This window comes from Anopheles gambiae, chromosome X (assembly GCF_943734735.2).
Source record: "Anopheles gambiae chromosome X, idAnoGambNW_F1_1, whole genome shotgun sequence".
Taxonomy (NCBI): domain Eukaryota; kingdom Metazoa; phylum Arthropoda; class Insecta; order Diptera; family Culicidae; genus Anopheles; species Anopheles gambiae.
The window spans coordinates 14,967,669-14,988,419 of NC_064600.1; the positions used below are offsets into that span (position 1 = coordinate 14,967,669).

The 20,751-nt window shown below is 48.6% G+C and overlaps 1 protein-coding gene across 4 annotated transcripts in view; it reads right to left on the reverse strand.

The window, feature by feature from the left end:
* LOC1272399 (leucine-rich repeat serine/threonine-protein kinase 1) overlaps window positions 1–20,751 on the reverse strand; it is a 30,419-nt gene that overhangs the window by 6,357 nt on the left and 3,311 nt on the right. Inside the window, exons 2-8 of one of the 4 annotated variants that reach the window (XM_061642696.1) lie at window positions 17,568–17,762; window positions 17,322–17,487; window positions 13,874–14,033; window positions 12,966–13,781; window positions 6,532–9,675; window positions 6,335–6,458; window positions 6–1,295 (exon numbers count right to left, since the gene is read on the reverse strand). In XM_061642696.1, the coding sequence (XP_061498680.1) occupies window positions 6–1,295; window positions 6,335–6,458; window positions 6,532–9,675; window positions 12,966–13,781; window positions 13,874–14,033; window positions 17,322–17,487; window positions 17,568–17,762 (5,895 nt within the window). Of the gene's footprint in view, window positions 1–5; window positions 1,296–6,334; window positions 6,459–6,531; window positions 9,676–9,810; window positions 9,872–12,965; window positions 13,782–13,873; window positions 14,034–15,758; window positions 16,756–17,321; window positions 17,488–17,567; window positions 18,758–20,751 lie in introns of those variants that run through there. The other 3 variants (XM_061642685.1, XM_311349.6, XM_061642707.1) reach the window with 3 other exon arrangements.

Genomic DNA, 20,751 nt, shown 5'->3' on the forward strand with positions numbered 1-20,751 from the left:
CCTACCACGTCGGGCGTGATGCGGCTCAGCTCGATCTCGCCGTGCACCGGGCAGGCGACCGTCTTCCGATCGTACGCCGCCAGTATGCACTCCTCCACCATCCAGCTGTAGCTGGGCGAACCGTCCCCGGCCAGGGCCGCCAGCGTGTAGCACTCGATCGACGTTTCGCTCGAGCTGTCGGCCGTCTCCTGGCCGACACCCGAGTCGCAGTCGGACCAGCCGAGCGAGTCCTGCGACTTCCGGCCGGCCAGCGCCGTGCAGTCGTGCAGTATGCCCGGCAGCTCGTTCAAGCCGCCTCCGCCGCCGCTCGTCTCGCCGTTGCCCGTTCCGCCCCCGTCGGCCGTTCGCCGCTCGCCGATGCTTAACCGATGGTGCCGATGAACGCCACCGCCCCCGTTCGCCGCATACCGCTGGTTCAGCGCCGAGCAGGGCTTCACCTGCGACGGCAGGTTCGGCGCGTGCCGCTCCTCGCACTCCCGCAGGCACCGCGGGCAGGGGACGAGCCGGGTCACCAGGAACCGGCCCTCGGACGTGTGCACAAACCGCGTGCCGAGCGTCGGGTACCAGTCCTCCAGCAGCAGATCGATATGGTCGACGGTTAGGGCGAGCAGCTGCGTCAGGCACTGGACGTTCGGTTCGATCTCGTGCGCGGCCGGCGGCCGGGCTTCGTCGGGCGTCGCCGGCACCTGCACCCGCAGCGCGCTGCACGGAAAGTGTATCTCCAGGATCGAGCTGGCCGTCAGGTCGATGTCGCACCAGACGCCGTCCTGCTTCAGCTTGAACCGGTTCATCGGGTTCCGGTACGGAGAGGTCGGGCAGGTGACGGAGATTTCGCGCATCTTAAACACCACCGTGGACGGGCCGAAGTGTAGCGCGAGCCCGGTCTGCCATACCGCCCAGTGGGCGGCCAGGGCCGGCGTCTCCTCCAGCGCGGGCCACTGGTCGAGCAGGTCCTTGGGCAGGGGGTAGAGGCCACGGACCGCTTCCACCACCTGGTCGTCGGCCAGCACGCGCGTAATGAGCCGCGACCAGAAGCCGGACGGAAAGTAGGACATGAGCAGCAGCCGGGAGATGGACCGGTCCGGGTGGGGCACCATCTGCACGTCGCAGCCGGTGCCGGTCGCGGGGTGGCTGCTGTCCAGGGGCGTTGGTGTCGGTATCGGCGAGTGGTCCAGGCTAGCCGAACTGGCCAGCGTTTGCGAAGGCGCCTGATCGTACGAGGGCAGTGAGTGGCCGGTGTAGGCCAGCGGGTTACGGCGTGCCCGATTCACCCATCCTTTCGAACGTGTTGCAATCTATCACGCAAGAGAGGGAGATAGAGAGAGAGAGAGAGAGAGAGACAGAGAAAGAATGTTTATATTAGCTATGCTGTTTAAATATTTTTCTTTCTTCTTTGGCTCAACAACCGATGTCGGTCAAGGCCTGCCTGTACTAAATATTTTTAAATTGATTTAAATCAGAGATCGGAGAATTTAGCATATTAACGAGAGGCGCGGGTCAGCAGAATGCAGTTTTTTTGAAAATAAATGATTACATTATAACATTTTAGCAATTTCCTTCTAAATAAAAACACATTTAGAAACAACAAAGTGATTGGTACATAATTTCAAGCAATGAGATATTGCTGTTTGTATGTAATTATATCATCCAAGCAAGGTTCAAAATTGGTAATTCCTATTATAAAAACTACAATGGAAACCCTCGTAACGAGTTTAATGTGTTCCAGTTACTAACTCGTTATGTGGGAGACTCTTTCCATTACAATGTGTATCAAAAGTGAAATAAATAGTTCCAAGATCACAAATATGCTAGTATAAATGCACATGAGCAACAGAAAAAAGATGAAAAAAGACATCGAGAAGACATCTTCAAAATACTAATAATTGGATATTAATCTGCAGTTCACTATTCCTCTGTCATTATTACTCATTCAATTGTTTGATCAATGATTAAAATTGCTGCAAAATAAAAATGTTGAACGATCTGTTATCGGTTTGTGTTTGGGAAGACTTCGATGCTCAGATGTTAGACATTTTATACTAGTTTTCATCATTTTTTTATCACACACGAAACTTTGATGTAAATATTCTGCAGCACGAACTATTTTTTCAAGGATTTCAATAAATGAACTGGCTTTTGATCTACAGTACACGTCAATATATCATACCACACACTTGTACATCATAAAGTTATACCATACTTCTCGTCCTAGTAACGAAAGTTATGCGAGATTCAACTCTGAGATTTACTCGTTATGTGAAAAACTCGTAATAAGGGGTACTCGTTATGAGGAGTTCTACTGTAATTGCAAAGATTCTTCAGTTTAAGATCGGGAACAGAGTGCGCAATAGTTTGATCTGACAAAAAAACCAAGCGAGAGCGGTATCGCCTCTTGATCGCCATGCCATTCTCGCGATATCGCCTCCTCCCATGCCACGTTTCTCATTCCCGAGTTAATTCCAATTCTGGAGTCAATTCTGATTCTGTTACCGGAACAAATTGCGATTCCCAGGTCTATCCGATGCTGGAATCGAAGCTGATTCCGGAGTCGATTCCAGATTCGATTCCGGGGACGATTCCGGAGTTGTCTCGATAGAATATTCAGTCCTACGTATGGCGGCACGGTCCATTTGGGGCTTGAACCTATGACGGGCATGTTGTTAGGACGTACGAGTTCACGACTGTACTACGAGATCGGAACGGAAGTTATATCCGTATTATAGACGGTTGTTAGATAAGTCTCATTTTTTACTATCATTTTTCGTTTTTCATTGAAATTATTTACTATTAGTGTAAATTATAACACTTCTCGTAGCTCTGATCTTGAGTTAGGATCGTTTGAGTCGGGTAATGCAATGAATAATGATTGACAAAATCCTTAGCTCAGCTAGACATGTCACACACACGAGACAAATCGATGTTTTTTTTAACACGCTTTATTATACAAAATAAACATTGTGGACACTTTTTCTCTAACACTCGAATCACATAATTACCCTTAATGATTAGTTCATCAAACGAATGAAATGTCATCCTAAAAGATGGTCAGTAATTTGTATAGCAAAACCTTTCATGGGAATGAATGTTGCGGCGGGCGGACTTTTCTGACCGCTACGGCAAGTGATATTGTTACCGATAATTTTCTAATCGATCCGGCAATACCGTTTCTTGATGACCTTCTCATCCCATGCCGCACACATGATTGGTGATATTCTAAGAATGGTGCAAAAATCTTAACGGCCAAAAAATTATCGACAAAAATGTTCATTTAGTAACTATCACTGCATATTGTTACTATTGCCAGGAGGAGAAGTGCCATATAATGGGGAAATTTTACACGGAGTTCGACCATAAAGATTGATCCATCCAACTTCACTTAAGATTGACTTCTCAAATAAAATATAATCTAGGGAAATATGAAGGTAATATGCTAAGATCTATCATGCCGTATGTAAGACATGATCGGAGTGCTCTATGAAGAACTACATACAGTGGTTTTCCTAATTATCTGATAATGCTGCCTTTATTTCTGAACTCTCTGTGGCATCAGGTGATGTATTGTTCGCAAATTATGAGGTTTGACAGATTATAATAACGATCTTGTTTACTCAATCACAGATTATGTTACCTAGATGACCTGAAAATGCTCCTGAAACCAACCTCCTGAAACCTGAAACCAACAGCATAGAAATGTTATGTTGAACGCAAGGACTTGGGCTCTACATTCGACATTTTGTTCGTTAAAAGAAGAAGCGTACGTGTACCAATTATGGCTATGATATGCCTTCGATGTACCGATTTTACTGTTGTCAAAAATAAACTGACCCTTAAATTTGTACATCAAATTTTTTTTAGTGCACATTGTAGGAAATTTCTATCTATGATTTCATCTCTAGATATCCATTATGACTACAATGTTCCTAGTCTTTCGCCATAAGTATCTCTATTGTGGCTAAAAGTTAAAATAGTGCATCTTTACACCATAACTTAGTTGTGAATGAGTTTATGAAAAGTATTAAATACGTAAAATATGCATCGTTTGAAATCTTCGCTTTCTTTCACTCATTGTGTTAATAGCTACCAAAAAAATATCCCGCAAATTTGTACGGCTAATCCTACTAGAATGTTGCTTTGCTATTGTATACCGATAGCAATAAATCAAATACCTGATTTAAATAGATTAGGATAGTTGGTTTTAGTTAGAAACAGGTTTAAATGAAGAATCGTATCCATTGGTCATGTATCTTTTAATTCCATTTTTTTACATTCTGGCCAAGACGTGATCAACTATGAGAGCTCAGGAAAGAGCGGGAGTGTTTGTTTGCGTGTGAAAGCCATTCAAGTCGGTGTCATTTTGATGAAAATTTACCGATTTTATAACATTGTGACGTACTCCGAACCTAAGCGACGTTTAACACGTGTTTTAACACGTTTAATCGCGAAACTAGCAACAAGAAATCCTATGTTTCTTATTTCAAAACTTTACACTACAACCAAAATGACGACAGTAGTAAGCAATGCATGCATCCTTGGCATACTGCGATAATTGATACATCGACATTTAGTTTTACCAGCTTTTAATAAATTTTAGTAGTTTTGTATGAAAAAAAAAATCTAAATAACTAGCATTTTACATCAACATGATGATTTTTTGATAAATCTTCAACAGTTAATGGTGTTGCTAAAGCAGCTAAAGTTAGCAAAATGGTAAGAGTGTCACTCGTGTGTGCTAATTATCACACCAAAAAGCGACCTTTAATTAACACTCCTAATGATGTCATCGACCTTAATCTAACTATACCTGAATATATCGCAAGAAGCTGTACTAAATGCGTTAAAAGCAGTTAATCCTAAAGCTAGTCCTGGCCCAGATGGGGGAGTTCCCTTCTATCTGGAAGAGCTCATGGATTGTCCCCATATTTAAAAAAAGGTGACAAAGAACAAGCAGCCAACTATAGGGGCATAACACCACTCAGTGCTGGTGCCAAAGTATTTGAGAAATTAATCCAAACAAGTTTGCTGACGTCTTCATATCACTATATTAGCCCTCAACAACATGGTTTCGTTCCAAAGCGATCGACGAACACTAACCTTGTTGACTTTACATCACAATGTCTCCGTAACATGAATTGCAGAACGCAAATAGATGCAATTTATATGGATTTAAAGGCGGCTTTTGATAGCTTCGATCACAACATTCTTCTAGCCAAGATGAATAAATTGGGACTGGAGCGAAATTTAACATGACGGTTAGAATCGTAACCTTATCAATCGATCTTATGCTGTATCTTTCCAACAGTGCATTTGAAGGTCTTTCATTAACGACCTTTCATCAACGACCTATCTTATGTAGTACCAGCAGCGAATCACATAATGTATGCAGAAGACATCAAAATCTACATGACGATAAAGAATGACACATACCACTCCGAGCTACAGCAATACCTTTCCGATTTTCACCGATTGGTACAATCGCAACTGCCTGAGCCTTTGCATTGAAAAATGTCGAGTCATTTCTTTCACACGAGCACGAGAAATCAGAAAAACCAGCTACACAGTAAACGGTTTACAAATAGAGCGCACTAATCTCGGTGTCATACTTGATTCAAAGCGGTCCTTTGACCAGCAAACGGAGGATGTGATTACTCGAGGTAATCAGTTGCATGGCATGTTGTTTCGGGTAACAAAAGATTTCAAAGACCCAATCTGCATCAAAACATTATACTGCGGTATTATCCATCCAGTACTCGCCTGTGTTGTCTGAAAGCCCTCAACCCAAAGACTCTCTGAGAGAATGGAATCGATAGAACATCGCTTAACCCGATACGCGGCACGCCTGTTACCTTGGCCACCTGGCAGTCAGTTACCACCTTATGAAACGCGTTTGTGGCTGGTTTACTGCAAAGTGATATCGACTGTCCATCCCTGTTCCGGCAGTTAAACTTTTACCCACCCGCAATTCAGCTTCGTTCCCGTCCGTTGCTTCGTTGCCCTAAACCGTAGTAGAACTGGATATGGTTCTAGAGTCCCTCTCAACTCCATGATTGGGGCATTTAATGAAGTTTGTCATATTTTCGATGTTGGAGTCTCGTTACAATCCCTTAAAAATCGCCTTCGAAACGGGCCATCAATACACAAATGAACAAATCAAACATTTGAAACAGGTAATATTTTGCAAGTGGAAGCGTACAGCATGGAGCTAATGCGGCAAAACTATACTAACATATTCAAATTTGACTTAAAATTTAAGACAGTAAATTGACAGTTTTGGCAGGACATAAGGTTGTGAAATACGATTCTACCGAGACTGCTAGTATAAAAACGGCTAACTCACCTTTACCGTGACCATTCGATCCGAGCTGCTATCCTCCTCGGTTGGCAGCAGGGACGGGATCAACAGTGTGCGGGCGTCCCACGACAGGGCAACTTCAAATTTGTTCAACAGGCTCACGATGTAGCTGTAGGAAAGGAGAAGCATCGTCAGCATCACGCAATCATACACACACACAGCCTTTCACCCTTCCCGCTTACCCTCGATTATTGTTGCTGCCCAGGCAGGAGCTCTTGAACACGTGCTGCAGATCGTCCATCTTCATCACACCGGTGCGCGCGAACGGGTTGATCTCGCGCACCGTCACCACGTGCGCGAGCATGTCGCACAGCCACTGCGGGTCGAGAAAGTACAGATCGCGCAGCGTCGCGTCATCGTAGTGCAGCAGCACGCCGTTGTCGTGCAGGAACATGGTCGCCTGGTTCAGCTCCGACCAGTCCCGGAAACCCTTCAGCCCGCGCAGCTGCATCTCGTGCGTGACCGTCTGGCGGTACCGGTCCGCGTCCAGCACCGGATCGGCACCGTGCTGCCGCAGGCTGGCGGCAATGTTCGCGACCACGTCCTCCAGCGCCAGGTAGCTGGCCGGGACGCGCTGGTACAGCAGCGGCTCCTTGCAGCCGGGCGGCCGCAGCGAGAACGCCGTATCGTAGATCAGCCCCACCAGCAGCTTGATGTTGTGCCCGGTCCGGCAGCTCACCTCGATCGAGTCGAGCACGCGCGGCAGCCCAATCTTTTCCGCGTCCGACACCGCGATGAACCGGTCGCGTATGATCTGCTGCAGCTCTTCCGCCTTCTTCGCCGGCAGCGTCTCGCCGACCGCATCGTAGTGCGTGCCGACGATGATGACGGGCGAGTTCGGGGCGCGCGCCTGTATGTTGCCGAGCCACTGGAGCACCTCGGCCAGGCCGCGCCGCCCGTCGATGATGCGCCACAGCACCAGGTACAGGCTGCGCTTGGACAGGAAGTACTGGTGCGTCGCGTAGTACTCCCGCTGCCCGCCAAAGTCCCACGTGCGGAACACGACCGGCCCGTGGTGCGACTGGCCCCGCACCTTCTTCTCGCACACCCAGTCGCCGATGTCGACGCCGACCGTCGACATGTTGATGCCGCGGGACGTCTTCTGGTTGATGTGCCGGTGGCCCATCCGCTTCGCCCAGTGGTCGACCGGTTTCTTCCCCCGGGCGGAGCCCTCCGCCCGCAGCTGCTCGAGCAGGCTGGTCTTGCCGATGCCCTGCACGCCGACCACCATCAGCTTCATGCGCGCGTACGGCCGCGCGTCCTCGTACACCGACTTCAGGTAGCCGACGATGTCCATCGTTTTGTACTTTTTGCTGTCGATCATCGAGCGCAGCGGGTCCTGGAGCGAGCAGCCGCGCGTGTTCAGGTTCCAGAGCCGCGACAGCAGCCCCATGTGCGGTGGCAGCTCGGTAATGTCCATGTTGCCGCTCAGGTTCAGCACGCTCAGGTTGGTCAGCTCGTGGATCGAGGCCGGTATCTCTTTCAGGCAGTTGTTGCTGATGTCCAACATCGAGAGGTTGGGAAAGATGAGCCGCGACTTGGCCATCCCGATCAGGCTCCACTCCGCATCGTCCGACTCGCCCAGCGTCGTCACGTCGTCGGTGGAGAGCTGGATGCGCGTGAGCGAGTTGTCGGCGAGCACGAGCGTGCGCAGCGACTCGAGCCGCAGGTGGCGCCGATGGCAGCACACACTCTTCAGCACGGCCGTGCGCAGGGAGGTGATGCTGTTCGAGCTGGTGGACGATTTCACCACCGTCGTCATCTCCGTGCCACCGTACGACGTGGTGGACGCGTTGGAGGAGGGCGTCGTGTCGCCGCCGCCCGACCCGCCACGGCTGCCCGATTTGCCCCCACTACCACCACCAGTGCCCGCTCCACCACCACCACCACCACCACCACTATCCGTGGGATGCTTCTTGCCCTCCTGCGGGTTGTAGCACATCAGGTGCGGATCGGACGCCGCAATGCGGGGCAGGCTGGGCCAGCAGCTGATCTCGTTGTGGCCCAGGTCGAGCTGCTTCAACGACGCCGGATAGCTGGTGACGTGGCCCATCGACCGCAGGCTGTTATAGGACATGTTGAGGCGCGTCAGATTGACCGCCAGGCAGGGCAGCGCCAGCGGGATGCTGGTGAACAGGTTGTTCGCCAAATTCAGGCTGCTCAGTTGCGACAGCGCACTGTCGTGGCGGGCGTCCGCCAGTCGCAGCTCCTGCTCGGTCACCTCGAGCGAGCGGGCCCAAATGTGGTGCCGCACCAGCTCCAGGTTCGTCACGTGGCGGTTCCGCGCCAGCGCCTCCGTACCATCGTCGAACGAGGCGCTCGTGCCAGTGTACGGATGGAACATGGCGGCAGCCGCTGCACTGCTACCACAACCCCCACCACCACCACCACCACCTTCCACCGCGATCGTCACAGGGGAGGGCAGCTCCGGCCGGCCACCGTCCCCGCCCTGGCCCTGCCCGCCGCTCAGCAGCAGCTCGGGCAGCGGCAGCGACGGCAGATCCTTGAGAAAGTTGAACGCCACGTTCAGCTCCTTCAGCTTCGGCGCCTTCCACATCTCGAACGGCAGCTCCTGCAGCTTGTTGTTCGACACGTCCAGGATCGCGAGGTTCGGCAGCCGGAACAGGACGGCCGGCACGCACTCGAGCCGATTGTCCTGCAGGTACAGCTCCTCCAGCACCGGGCACTGGTAGTCGGCCGGTTTGGCCGAGCCGCGCCGCTTGCCCTGCCCGCCAGCGTCCTCGTCGGGCAGCGGCAGCCGCTCGATTTTGTTCTGCGCCGCGTTCAGATAGCGCAGGCTGCCGAGCGCAAACAGCTCGGCCGGCAGCGTCGTGAGCGTGTTGTGCGAGATATCGATGCGCGTCAGGGCGGCCAGCGCCAGCTGGTGGCACTTCGGGTGCGCCCGCAGCTTCCGGTTGCACTGCAGCACCGCCTCGCTGACCCACGCCATGCGGATCAGCCCCAGCCGGCAGTTATTGCTGTGCCAGTTGATCATGGTGGCGGTGCTCGGGAACAGCGAGCTGTACGTGAAGCTGCCGCCCAGCTTGCCGACGAACGCGAGCGGCGCCGTGCCGTACTCGGGCGTGGACGCTTCCTGTCCGGCGAGCGCCCGCTTGTTGATCTTGTAGTCCGGATCGGGATGGGCTTTGATCGCGAACAGCCGGCAGATGATCGGTTCGTCGCCGTTCTGCACGGCGATGCCGAGCGCGACCGACTGGTCGTCCCGTGCGCCGTGCTTCAGCAGCAGCTCCACCATCGGCAGCGACTTTTGGCGCGTCGCCTCGGCCAGCGGCACGTTGGAAAAGCCGTAGATCTCGTCCGAAGATCTGAAAGGGAAAAAGAAGGAGGGGAGGGGTTAAGAACTATGCTGTTACACTGTGCAAAACGAACGCTTAATGCTTTGCAACCCTCCTGCACGTCGTCGGTCGATGAAGCTGTAACATTTTTCACGAATAACTTACATGTATGTACCTCTTCTTTCTCCATGTGAAGCCACCATAGTCGAATCGTCTGCTTCGTTCTCTACGGACGGACAACAATTGTTATTTACGCCGTTACCAACCATAGTTAGGTTTCACGAATCTTTCGTTGAGATTCATTCATACGAATCTTCATCGATGAGTGATTCGCATCGCAAGATTTATGAATCTCCAAGAATTCATAGATCTCTAAGATTCATAAAATCTCCAGGGAATCTGGAATCTTTAGAGACGTATGATTTTCAAAACATTGAATTTGTACGATGGTGCTGTGGTGAACTCGCACGACTTAACAACATGTCCGTCGTGGGTTCAAGCCTCTCATGGACCGTCTCCCCGTAGGAAAACAAACTATTAGGCTACGTCGTACTTGCCAAGAAGTCTTGAAAGCCTGTATAGCCTGTATTGCATACCAAGGTTGTTACGCCAAGAAGAAAAGTAATAAAAAGTTCAAGCTCTGTGAATCTTTGAAGATTTATGAATCCCTTAAGGCCGCGGGGCCATGGGGATTCTCAGCGCTCATATTCTCAAGCTCTCATGAATGCTTGTGAGAAATCCTCGTTCTCAGCGTTTGTCGAATCGGAACAAAATCGCTTTTGAGAATCTTTGAGAATCTTTGAGAAAATTAACGATGCAGCGATCGGATAACTGAAATATAAGCAATTGTGCTATTTGTTTTTCGATAATCTCTTTGGAAAATGTATTCAATATTTATAATTGAAAAAGTTAAAAAAATGCGATTAAAAACATATTTTCTATTTAAAGCTACATAAAACTTGAGTGGCTTTATCAGTTTTTCAGAGTGAGAAAAATTGACGACGGCCACGAGCTCGCGTCTGAGAACAAGTTTTGAGTGCTTGAGAAACTTAAATGAGTGCTTGAGAATGTTTTCTCAGCTTGAGAAAGCCCCGTGGCCCCGCGGCCTAAGATTCGTGAATGCCTAGAGACTCGTGAATCTTTCGAGATTCATGAATCTTGCCATCCGAGATTCAGATTCACTGAATAATTTCAAAGATTCACTAAGATTCATGAATCTGAATCAGAGTTATCCAACACTATTACCAACGGCATTGATCATTGCACAACCTTAGCGCCTTTAAATACGCAGCATCTGCATATCGTAATTATAATCGGGTACGTTATCGTTCATAGATTACTATAGAATGTAAGCTACAAGCTCTACTTGTGACCCATCCCCGCCATTTAAGGCAACATTTCCATTCCCTACAAACTCATAAAGTCCTTCCTTATCCCATTCATCTCGACAATCGCTCTGGCTCAGCACCCGTTGAGGCTTGTATTCTATTTGCTGATAATTTATCTACTTATTATATCAATACTCCTAATGATTAAAATACTGTGTCCTAGTGCGGCAGATTCCCCATGCGGCAGATCTAGGAGAAGATGGGATAATACTGACACAACACGTATCATCACGTCAATCACTTTATTGACTTCAAAGCCGCATATGATAGCATAGACAAGGTAAAACTGAAAGACGCTATGAACTCTTTTGGAATCTAGGCCAAACTAATAGGGCTAGTTAGAATGACTATGACCAACGTCAATTGCCAGGTGAAGATGGATGGAAAACTCTCAGGGCCTTTTGCTACCACCAAAGGATTGCGGTACGGGGACAGACTGGCCTGTCTCCTATTCAACTTGGCGCTAGAGAAAGCCATCCGTATCTCCAGGGTGGAGACTACGAGAACAATCTGTTATAAATCAACCCATATCCTGGCATTTGATATAGACATCATTGGTCTGCAGTTCTCCTAAGTAGCAGAAGCCTTCCAAGGGATCGAGCAGGTGGCACCTCGGATTGCAGATAATAGAGGCAAAGACCAAACTGATGGCGGCAACATCAGCGACCCTACTAATAACGAATCCAAACTGACGTAGGGGTTACGTACACATAGATGAATGGACTTTTGAAGTCGTCCCAAACTTCACCTATATCAGGTAGTTGAGTTGCGTGCAAGGATGCTGGCTGCCAATTATTCGCTAATTGAAAAACGATTCCCACCTTGTAGAAATCCAGGTAACTTTTTCCCATACATCAAAAGAATAATTGTGACAATGTAAGCAATTATCGTGGCATCACCCTGCTTTGTGGAGGTGCAAAAGCATTCGAATCGGTATTGCATCCTGCAATATCCAATGCCTGCCGGTCCTGGATAAGTCCTAAGCAACATGGCTTTATGACTGAACGTGCCACAAGTACAAATCTTATGTCCTTTGTCTCATCTTTATTTCAATTCCTGAATATATGGCATTCAGATTGACGCTGTCTGCTTCGATCTGAAAGCAGCTTTCGATCGTGTTTCACATGCTCTACAGTTGACTAAGCTTAATAAACTTGAAATCTCATCTACTCTCATTGAATGGTTACAGTCTTACCTTTCAAACCTTGTCAAATTAGGTAAAACATTATCTGATAAATTTTCTTGCTCCTCTGGCGTACTTCAAGGTAGTGTCGTTAGCCGCATCCTTCCTGTCGATAGCCAAGGGGACTTCGCATTTGATTTGAACATCTTTCCTCCAATCGCCACCGAACGGGTTTGGCCTAGCCCGTCCCTCTTCTAGATTCGACCATCAGCATAATATTGAGTCCTACCAGTATTGGAGGCATTACTCGGATTGAAAAAGTACAGAAACTCTTCACCAGAGTCGTTATTCGGCGCATATTGCTCTTTTCTCCTTTGCCCCGCATATTCAGACCGTTGTCTACTTCTTCTACTTTTATTCTACTACTACTTCTTCGTAATGTCCTACGCGGACATGCCGAATAGTCAATCCTTGCTATGGGGGGACGGTTTGAGCCCATGACGGGCATGTTATTGAATCATACGAGTTGACGACTGTACCACGGTATCGCTGTCAACTTATGGAAATAGATTCTTTAGAAAAGAGACGGCATATTGATCAGTCTTGCTTCACTGCTGGTTTAATCCTTAGCACTATCGATGTTCCTGACCTTCGCCAGATGCGCTAGTGCAAATCGAAATTACACTAGCGAGTACGGACAATGTACCCCGGCCTTTAAAGCTGTTGGTTTCGTTATTTTCTAAGCATTACTATTAAAATTTGTAAAAACTTATTGGCGGTTAAATTAATTGAAGTAAATAAATACCTACTTCGGATCGTTCTGGTCTTCTACGGCGCGCGCAATCACGTTCGGGTCGGCCCCGTTCTCCAGCAGTATCGTCACCACGTCCAGGAAGCCACCGCGAACCGCGGCGAGCAGGGCCGTCTCCCGGGCCGCCCCGCAAAGAATGTCCAGATCGAGCGGGCAGCGCATCTCGCCCTGCTGGCCCTCCTCCCCCTCCTCGGACGGATCGGTGCGGCCGCCGCTCAGGCTGAGCCGCGACATGATCGACTGTATGCCGAACGATATCTTGCGGCTGGTGGGACTGAGCGGGTTGCTAGTACTACTACCACCACCACCACTACCACCGTGATCACGACCACCACTGCCGCCCATTTCCGCCTGCTCGTGGTCGGTGCTGGACGCCAGCGTATGCCGCACACACTTCACCCGCCATTTCAGCAACGTTTCGACGAGCTGCGGATTGCCGAGCAGGCAGCCCACGTACAGTGCGGTCTGGCCGGCCACGTCCTGCGCGTTCGGGTCGAACGGCAGCCGCCACTCGAGCTCCCCGTTCGGACTGCGGTACACACCGAGCAGCTCCTCCACGTACGGGTGCTTGATGAGCAGCTCCACCACCGCGCAGTGCCCATTGATGCAGGCGGCATGGAACGGGAGCCACCGTTCGACCGTTACCTGCTGCACCAGCTCGGGAAACCGGTCGAGCAGCAGGGCGGCCACCTGCGTATGCCCGTTGTGGACCGCCGTGTACAGGGGCGAGTATTTGGTGACCGCATGTGCCCGCCCATCCGCACCGGCTTCCAGCAGCAGCTGGACGATGCGCTCCGACCCAGCCTGTGCCGCACTGGCGAAGCGAAGGAGAGAAAGAGAGAAAGAGAACAGAGAGTTAAAACAAAAGTTTTCACACGCCAACACGGGAAACGGAAAGCTACATACATGAACAGGAGCGTGTTGGCACCGCCCGGTGCCATATTGACGATGATTTCTCGATCCGAACCGATGCTCTCCAGCAGCAGCTGGACGGCGGTTTCGTCCGTCGCCGTCACCGCCTCCCGCAGTGCCCGATGCTTCTGGCTGCGTATCTGTTCGCGCGTATCTAGCAGCGGGAGAGAGATTGAGAAGCATTTGTTTTGTTACCCTTTCCAAGCTACATTTCAACCGCGGGTTCGATCGGTGCTGAGCAGCAGCGATATCTAAGCTAAGGAAGCCAACGGAAGCCCAAAACCGCAGACATTAAACCAGCAGCAGCAGCAGCAGCTGGGAAGTTCCGTTCCGCAAAACCGCAAAGCTGGTATAACTTGCGTGAGGCTTTTTTTTTCTTTTTTCACACAAAGAAAACTGCTCTTTACGGAGGAAACGATATCATTTTACGGCCAACTGGATCCATCGATCGTAAAACTCGTCTTCGTGTCTTTTGCCTCTGTTGCTCTGCTTTGCCCGGTTATCGCCTTTAATGTATTTCGCTGCGAATGCTCCGTTTCGTCAAGGAGACAACACGCACCGCCCCTCCGCACAATAAACCGTTCCAAATTTCTGGAGGTCAATCATTGTTGCAAATTCGTTCAAACAATGGTTTGAAAGGTGTTCGTTACCTTTCCAAAACGCCAGACGGCAATTAAAATGTAAAAAAAATCGATTGCAACATTTGTATGCTCGCTGCCCGTGCGGAATTAAACATGCATGTGCACACTAGCGATGTGCTCTCTGGAGCGCACCCACGACTCCGATCATACACCGTTTATTGTTAGTCCGATTCCGACTCCGGGAAAATGGTAACCGCCAGTTCCACTCGGAGTCGGAGTCGTCCGGTGTCGTCCGGTGTCGTTCGGATTCCTCTGGAGTCGTCCGGAGTTGTCCAGAGATGTCCAGAGATGTTGCCACGAGTTGTCCGAAGTCGCCCGGAGTTGGAGTTATCCTGAGTCGCCTGGAGTTGGAGTTATCCTGAGTCGTCCAGAGTTGGAGTTGTCCTGAGTTGTCCGGAGTCTTTCTGGAGTCGTCCAGAGTTGACCGAAGTCGTTAAAAGTCGTCCGGATTTGTCCAGAGTCATCAATTCCTGCACTTCGTAAACAGGCCTTGGTTTCGAAGGCTGACTCCGAATGATTTCGGACGACTCCGGACAAATTCGGACGACTCCGATTCCGACCAACTCCGGACAATTGTGGACGACTCCGACTCCGGGCGACTCCGGGCGATTCCGGACGACACTGGACAACTCTGGACAACTCCGGATGACTGCAGACGACTCCGAACGACTCCGGACAACTCCGGACGACTCCTGACAACTCCGGACCACTCCGACTACTGGCGACTTCGGTCAACTCCTGGCAACTCCGAACATCTCTGGACGAGTCCGGACCACTTCGGCCAACTCCAAACTACTCCGAATGAGTCCTGACAACTCCAGGCGACTCTGACACCGGATAATGCTGGACGGACCTACCTTCAGGAGTCGGTTCCGACATTACCAGAGTCGACTACTCGGATTTTTGCCAACTTTACCCATCACTAATGTACACACGTGGAAACGACAACGAAGGGAAAACTAACAAAAAAAATCACACACACACATACACGCACACACTGGCGCCTGTTGAGTGGTGTAAGTACCCAGCGGCACGCAACTGCATTCACACGTGAGAGTCCACACGGGCACTAAAAATAAGTCCACGCGGACTCTGCCCCCCCCCCCCTCCCCCTGCTTGATCCTTTCACCTTTGCGCAACAATCAATATTGCAGAAAGGGTCACACACGCACACATACACACATACATACACACACACACTGACAGAGAGCGTTTTGTTCAATTACGCCCGTGGTTACCTGGTATTTTCCACGGTTCGATCACCTCGTCCACGAAGTAGTCGCACGCATCGAACGCCTGTTCGGCGCCCGGTTTGGGCACCTCGCCAAACTTCCAGGACATCTTTGGGGCCGCCCCTTTGTCTTGCGTCACGAATCACACGCGCACGTTCGCGCACGTCACACCAATGTCTACACACGCCGTGTCCATGGGACGTGGACCCACTACGCTACCATCGCTCGCGGCAAAACGTGGACCACATCAGCGTCAGGACTGTCGCGTACAGAGCGCACCGTTTGTTCCTTTCGACTTTTTTTCTTTTGCTAGCCGGCCCGGACGATCCCGTAGTGTGTGTCCCGGTGCAAGCAGCAAAGTAAACCACACATCCAATCACGATCCCGCACCGGAGCGAAGTGGCAGGCGATGCCGATGCCTTTCCCGCCACGCTTTGCCACAGCAGTTGGCGGGTTTGCGCAAAAAAAAAAATAATAAACCAGACTGCAGCCACTCCGGCACAACACACGAGCCGACGAGCCCACGCCACCGACACCGATTGCCTTGCGTATCACGCGCGACCGCGTGGCGTGGTATTGGTACGGGGTTTTCGTTTTTTGCCGTGTTGCGGTGACTATCATGCCATCATCGTGGTCCACCGGAACGTTGTTGTTGTTGTTGTTGTTGTTGTTTTGTGCTTTCCCTGACTTTGTGTGTATGTCTGCAGACGGACCAGAAGAGAAAAAAAAACGCGCCGTCGTAACGAGCTCCGTCTCTCACACGGAAAATTGTAAGATTTCTATTGAGAACGAGCGCGTGAGAGGAAGTGCCAACCAACACGTGTAAATGCTAAAATAAACTTCCTTATTTTTTATAATTTTAAATCCTAAATTCAAAATTTTCATTCACTAACAGACACTTGCTCCTTAACTCCTAGCCCTAACTGCAAGTGTTTTCTAACAGACAATTGATTCCATCATGAGATAGAGAGGGAGAGCGCGAACAAGACGCCTGCGGAAAAGGGCGAAAGAATCACGGTCCCGTTCGCAAGCGCCGAAGCAGTATCGTACGCTGGAAGCCCAACGTTGTTTGAAGCCGGCATCATGCGCATGCCCGAGAAAAATTGGGTTGACAACGGGACGCCCTCTAACAACAACAACAACAAAAAAGGGTTTCCCCCACATTCCACAACCCCAACCCGGTCTGGATCGGGCCTGGCCGTCATCCCTGCGGATGTAGTTGTGACCGAGCGGCGTTTTGCGTATTTCTAGCACATTGTCCTTGCTGTCCTTATCTTTGCCTTCTCCCTCTCTCCCGCTCTCTCTCTCTCTCTCTCTATTGCACATAAATAAAGTAACCGTTTCGAAGCAGATGTCGTCGCCGTCCGCTTACACTACTGACCTACTCGAGCCCGCCTGCTCATTATCGCTTAGATTAAATTAATTAGCCTCCGCAGCGTGCCTTTTGTTTACACAACTTAACTCAATAAACCGCGGTTGTTTTCTCCCTTCTTTTTTTTTTTGTTGCAAAAAAGACAGATAGAGCGCAACCGATAAGACCGATGGCACCTCCGGCACCTAGCTACTCACCGGCTGCATCCTTCAGCAGCTGTACGCACGCCTCGTGCCCGCTCCGCTCCGCCAGGTCCAGGGCCGTCAGCCCGTTGCGATCTTTCGCGACGAAGGAGGCACCGGCATCGAGCAGCACCCTGATGTTGCTCACGTGCCCATGCTCGGCACTGAAGTGGAGCGCAGTCTGGGAAAGCACAGGAAGCAACCAAAAGGTTAATACAGCCCCTCCCCGAAACGCCTGCTCGGACGCACTTCATCCCTTACCTTATTGTCACACCGGCAGCCGGCCGTCGCGTTGATGTTTGCCCCGGCGTGGATCAGCATCGGGAGGCAGCGGGAGTCGGCCGTGATGGCGGCCGCATGGATCGGCGCCCGGCCCCACGAATCGAGACAGTCGATCAGGTGCACCTCCTCCTGCAGCAGGTCCTCCAGCAGCTCCACGTTGTCCCACAGGGCCGCCTTTAAGATGCGAAGTTTGCGATTATGCAGCTTGCTCAGCACGCGCAGCTCGCGTATCTTGCGCTCGAACAGTCCCATCAGTATGCCGGCAGTATATGCGGCCCGAGCGCCTGCTAGCGCGGTGGTGGTCCGCTCATGCCGAGTGTCGCGCATCTACTGTTTTGCAGCGCTGGGCTCCTCCCACCCACCTTGCCCACAGCGGACCGCAACGGGCTTGCAAATCGAGGCCGCGAATCCTGCGGACCCAACAGGCCCAACGAAGGCTAATGACCTCCGGTGGCTGGGTGCGTTTTTTCCCTTTACAACATCCTCAGAGCTCCCTTCTCAGAACGGAACAACCAGCGCCAAATACAATTAGTAGCGTGGCGTACACATTCTTCGCCGGCTTAATGAAACGATGCCGTACGAAGCCTTGTTGTTTGTCCATTTGGTTGTTTTTTTTTTGCACGTCTCTCACAGCTATTCGCCAAGCGCAAAACCGAACCGGACAGTACATTACGCTAACCGCAGCGAGCCGATGCGTCCACCCTTCCCGATCAGGTTACAACCGGTGCGCCCGTATCAGCTTTCCCCACCGCTGGGGTAAATCGCATTCAGCTAATCCACTGCCGCCACCACCGGCACGGCGCGGCGGAAACGGCAGCGAAAACATAAGCCGCAATAGCTGCAGCCGGTGCGCGTTTGGGCCACCGTCTCCGGGAAGCCCACCGTGGGTCGGCGCAAACGGGGAATGGAACCGTTCGCTCCCGGGCCAGCTGAGCTGCCAGCGTATGGGTATGTAGGGCAGCACGGGCGGATCGATCGTATGGAATGTGGGGAATGTGGACGATTTAGAGCTAATTTGAGGCACGGTGCTCGGTGCCTTGCCTAACCAAAAATGCTTTTTGTTTCGGTAACCATGGGCTATTATTTAACCTTACAATTGCGACTAGCTAAAATCGGATATTACGTTTTTCTACCTTTTCTAGAGCATTCTGGCTGCTTTTTGTTTTGTTTTTTTTTTTTTTGCAGCAAGAAGATTTATTCTATTATTGGAATAAAGTTTAAAATTGTATTGCAAATAACGTGCTTCGCTTCGAACACCAGATTCGTGTTTAGCAAAGAAATATGTCAAGCAACAGAATTTTACGCATAACATCTACATGTTTTGCTTTGTTTTTGTAGATCATTTTTGTTTGAATCGATAATAGCTTTAAGCCTTTAATTTCTTGAAATGAAAAAATAGCGAGAAATCGTGATCGAGAACGACATTTTGCTAATTTCGAGGTTTAAATTTCAGTTTTAAGCAATAAAAAATCACCTGTAAAAGTATCAGATCCTTAATTTCATTACTTTAAGCAGTCAAAGACGACCCTCCCTGATGAATTTTTAATAATCTAGAATTAAATTACTTTAAAAACATCTTTGTCTATGTTGCCAATTTATTTCAGACCATTTTTTTCTTCTTTTTTTTCTAGAAAAAACGAGTGGAAGGCCATCAATCTACCTCCGGATTTTTTGGTATTTTCTTAGCATTCGTTTTTGTCCTTATGCTAAAGTGAATCTGAATTTAGCAAGTGAATTTAGGAACTTAAATCGAAAATTTAAGGAACCAGCGAGATTTATTAGTCGCTCAGTTTCCAAACCTCTTTCATTTTCCTTACGCATATCCTTGGCAACATACTCCTTGCTTTTTCCTAGTCTCGAAAATGTAATAAAAAATATACTACCCGTCTACAGCGCCTACCATAACTGGACAGTTGTTGGACAGTATGGACAGTTGTTTTTTTTTTGCGATTTGCGGAAAATTCGGAGGAGATAGATAAAAAAAGTGAATGTATGAATTGTGCAAAGTGCTATTTCACATCTTTGTATTTTTATCTATATTTTATTACCATGGCTTATTACAAAAAAAAAAAACGAATTTAGGGTCGTACCATAACTTAAAAAGATGTTTCGAAAAATAGTTTTTTATATTAACTGATGCATTTAAAAATCGTCCAAAAATACAAATAACATATTTTAGGACTGTTTTATAGAAATACATTTTTGACGATTATTAAAGTGTTTAATAACTTTTTTAAAGTGTTATGTGTTTCATAAGAATAATTAAGAAAATAATTTTATAATATACAAAAAATCTATTTTTTTACAGTTAATGATTGTTGTAACCATACAAACCAAAGTATTTGGAAAAACGATAAAAAAATAATAATTTTAAACTGTCATGAGAATCTTATCAATTTCTCCTAGATCAAAGTAAAAAAAATCAAAATTAAAACATAACCCAAAATAACGATTTTAAGCAGAAACCAAATGTTAGCTGTTCTTACATATATAGTTAAGGAATGTAATCCAAATCTGATATTTTTTCCTCCCACCTCCCATGTAACCTTCCATATTCTCTTACTACTACAGAGGCGATAAATCATCAAAAAATGTATTTCTGTAAAACCTTCCAAAAATATGTTATTTTTATTTTTGGACGATTTTTAAATGCATTAGCTAGTATAAAAAACAATTTTTTTTCGAAGTGTCTTTATAGTTATGAAACGATCCTAAATGGTCATACAATTTTGAAAAACATTTACAAATATGTGAAATAGTATTTTGCACAATTCATCATTCACTGTTTTTATCTGTCTCTTCTGAATTTTCCGCAAATCGCGAAAAACGACTGTCCATATAGTTATGGTAGGCACTGTATAACAACCCCTTTAATATGATTTTGGTCATTATCGACTTAAAAGGGGGTCCTTACACTCACTAAAATACGGTAATTTCTATTAGTCAACATAGAAAAAATCTTCTATCCGTTCTAATCGAGTTTGAGAATGGAATTATACCTGAATACCGAATAAACAGCTGTACTATCGTGGATGCGACTGTTTACTATTTTTTACTGACACGTATGTAAAGATTTTGTAAATACGATAATCGGTTGAAAGATTGCAGACTTTGCTGCATTTTGAATACAATAATACTTTTGATGTGTTAGGGCTACCATGAG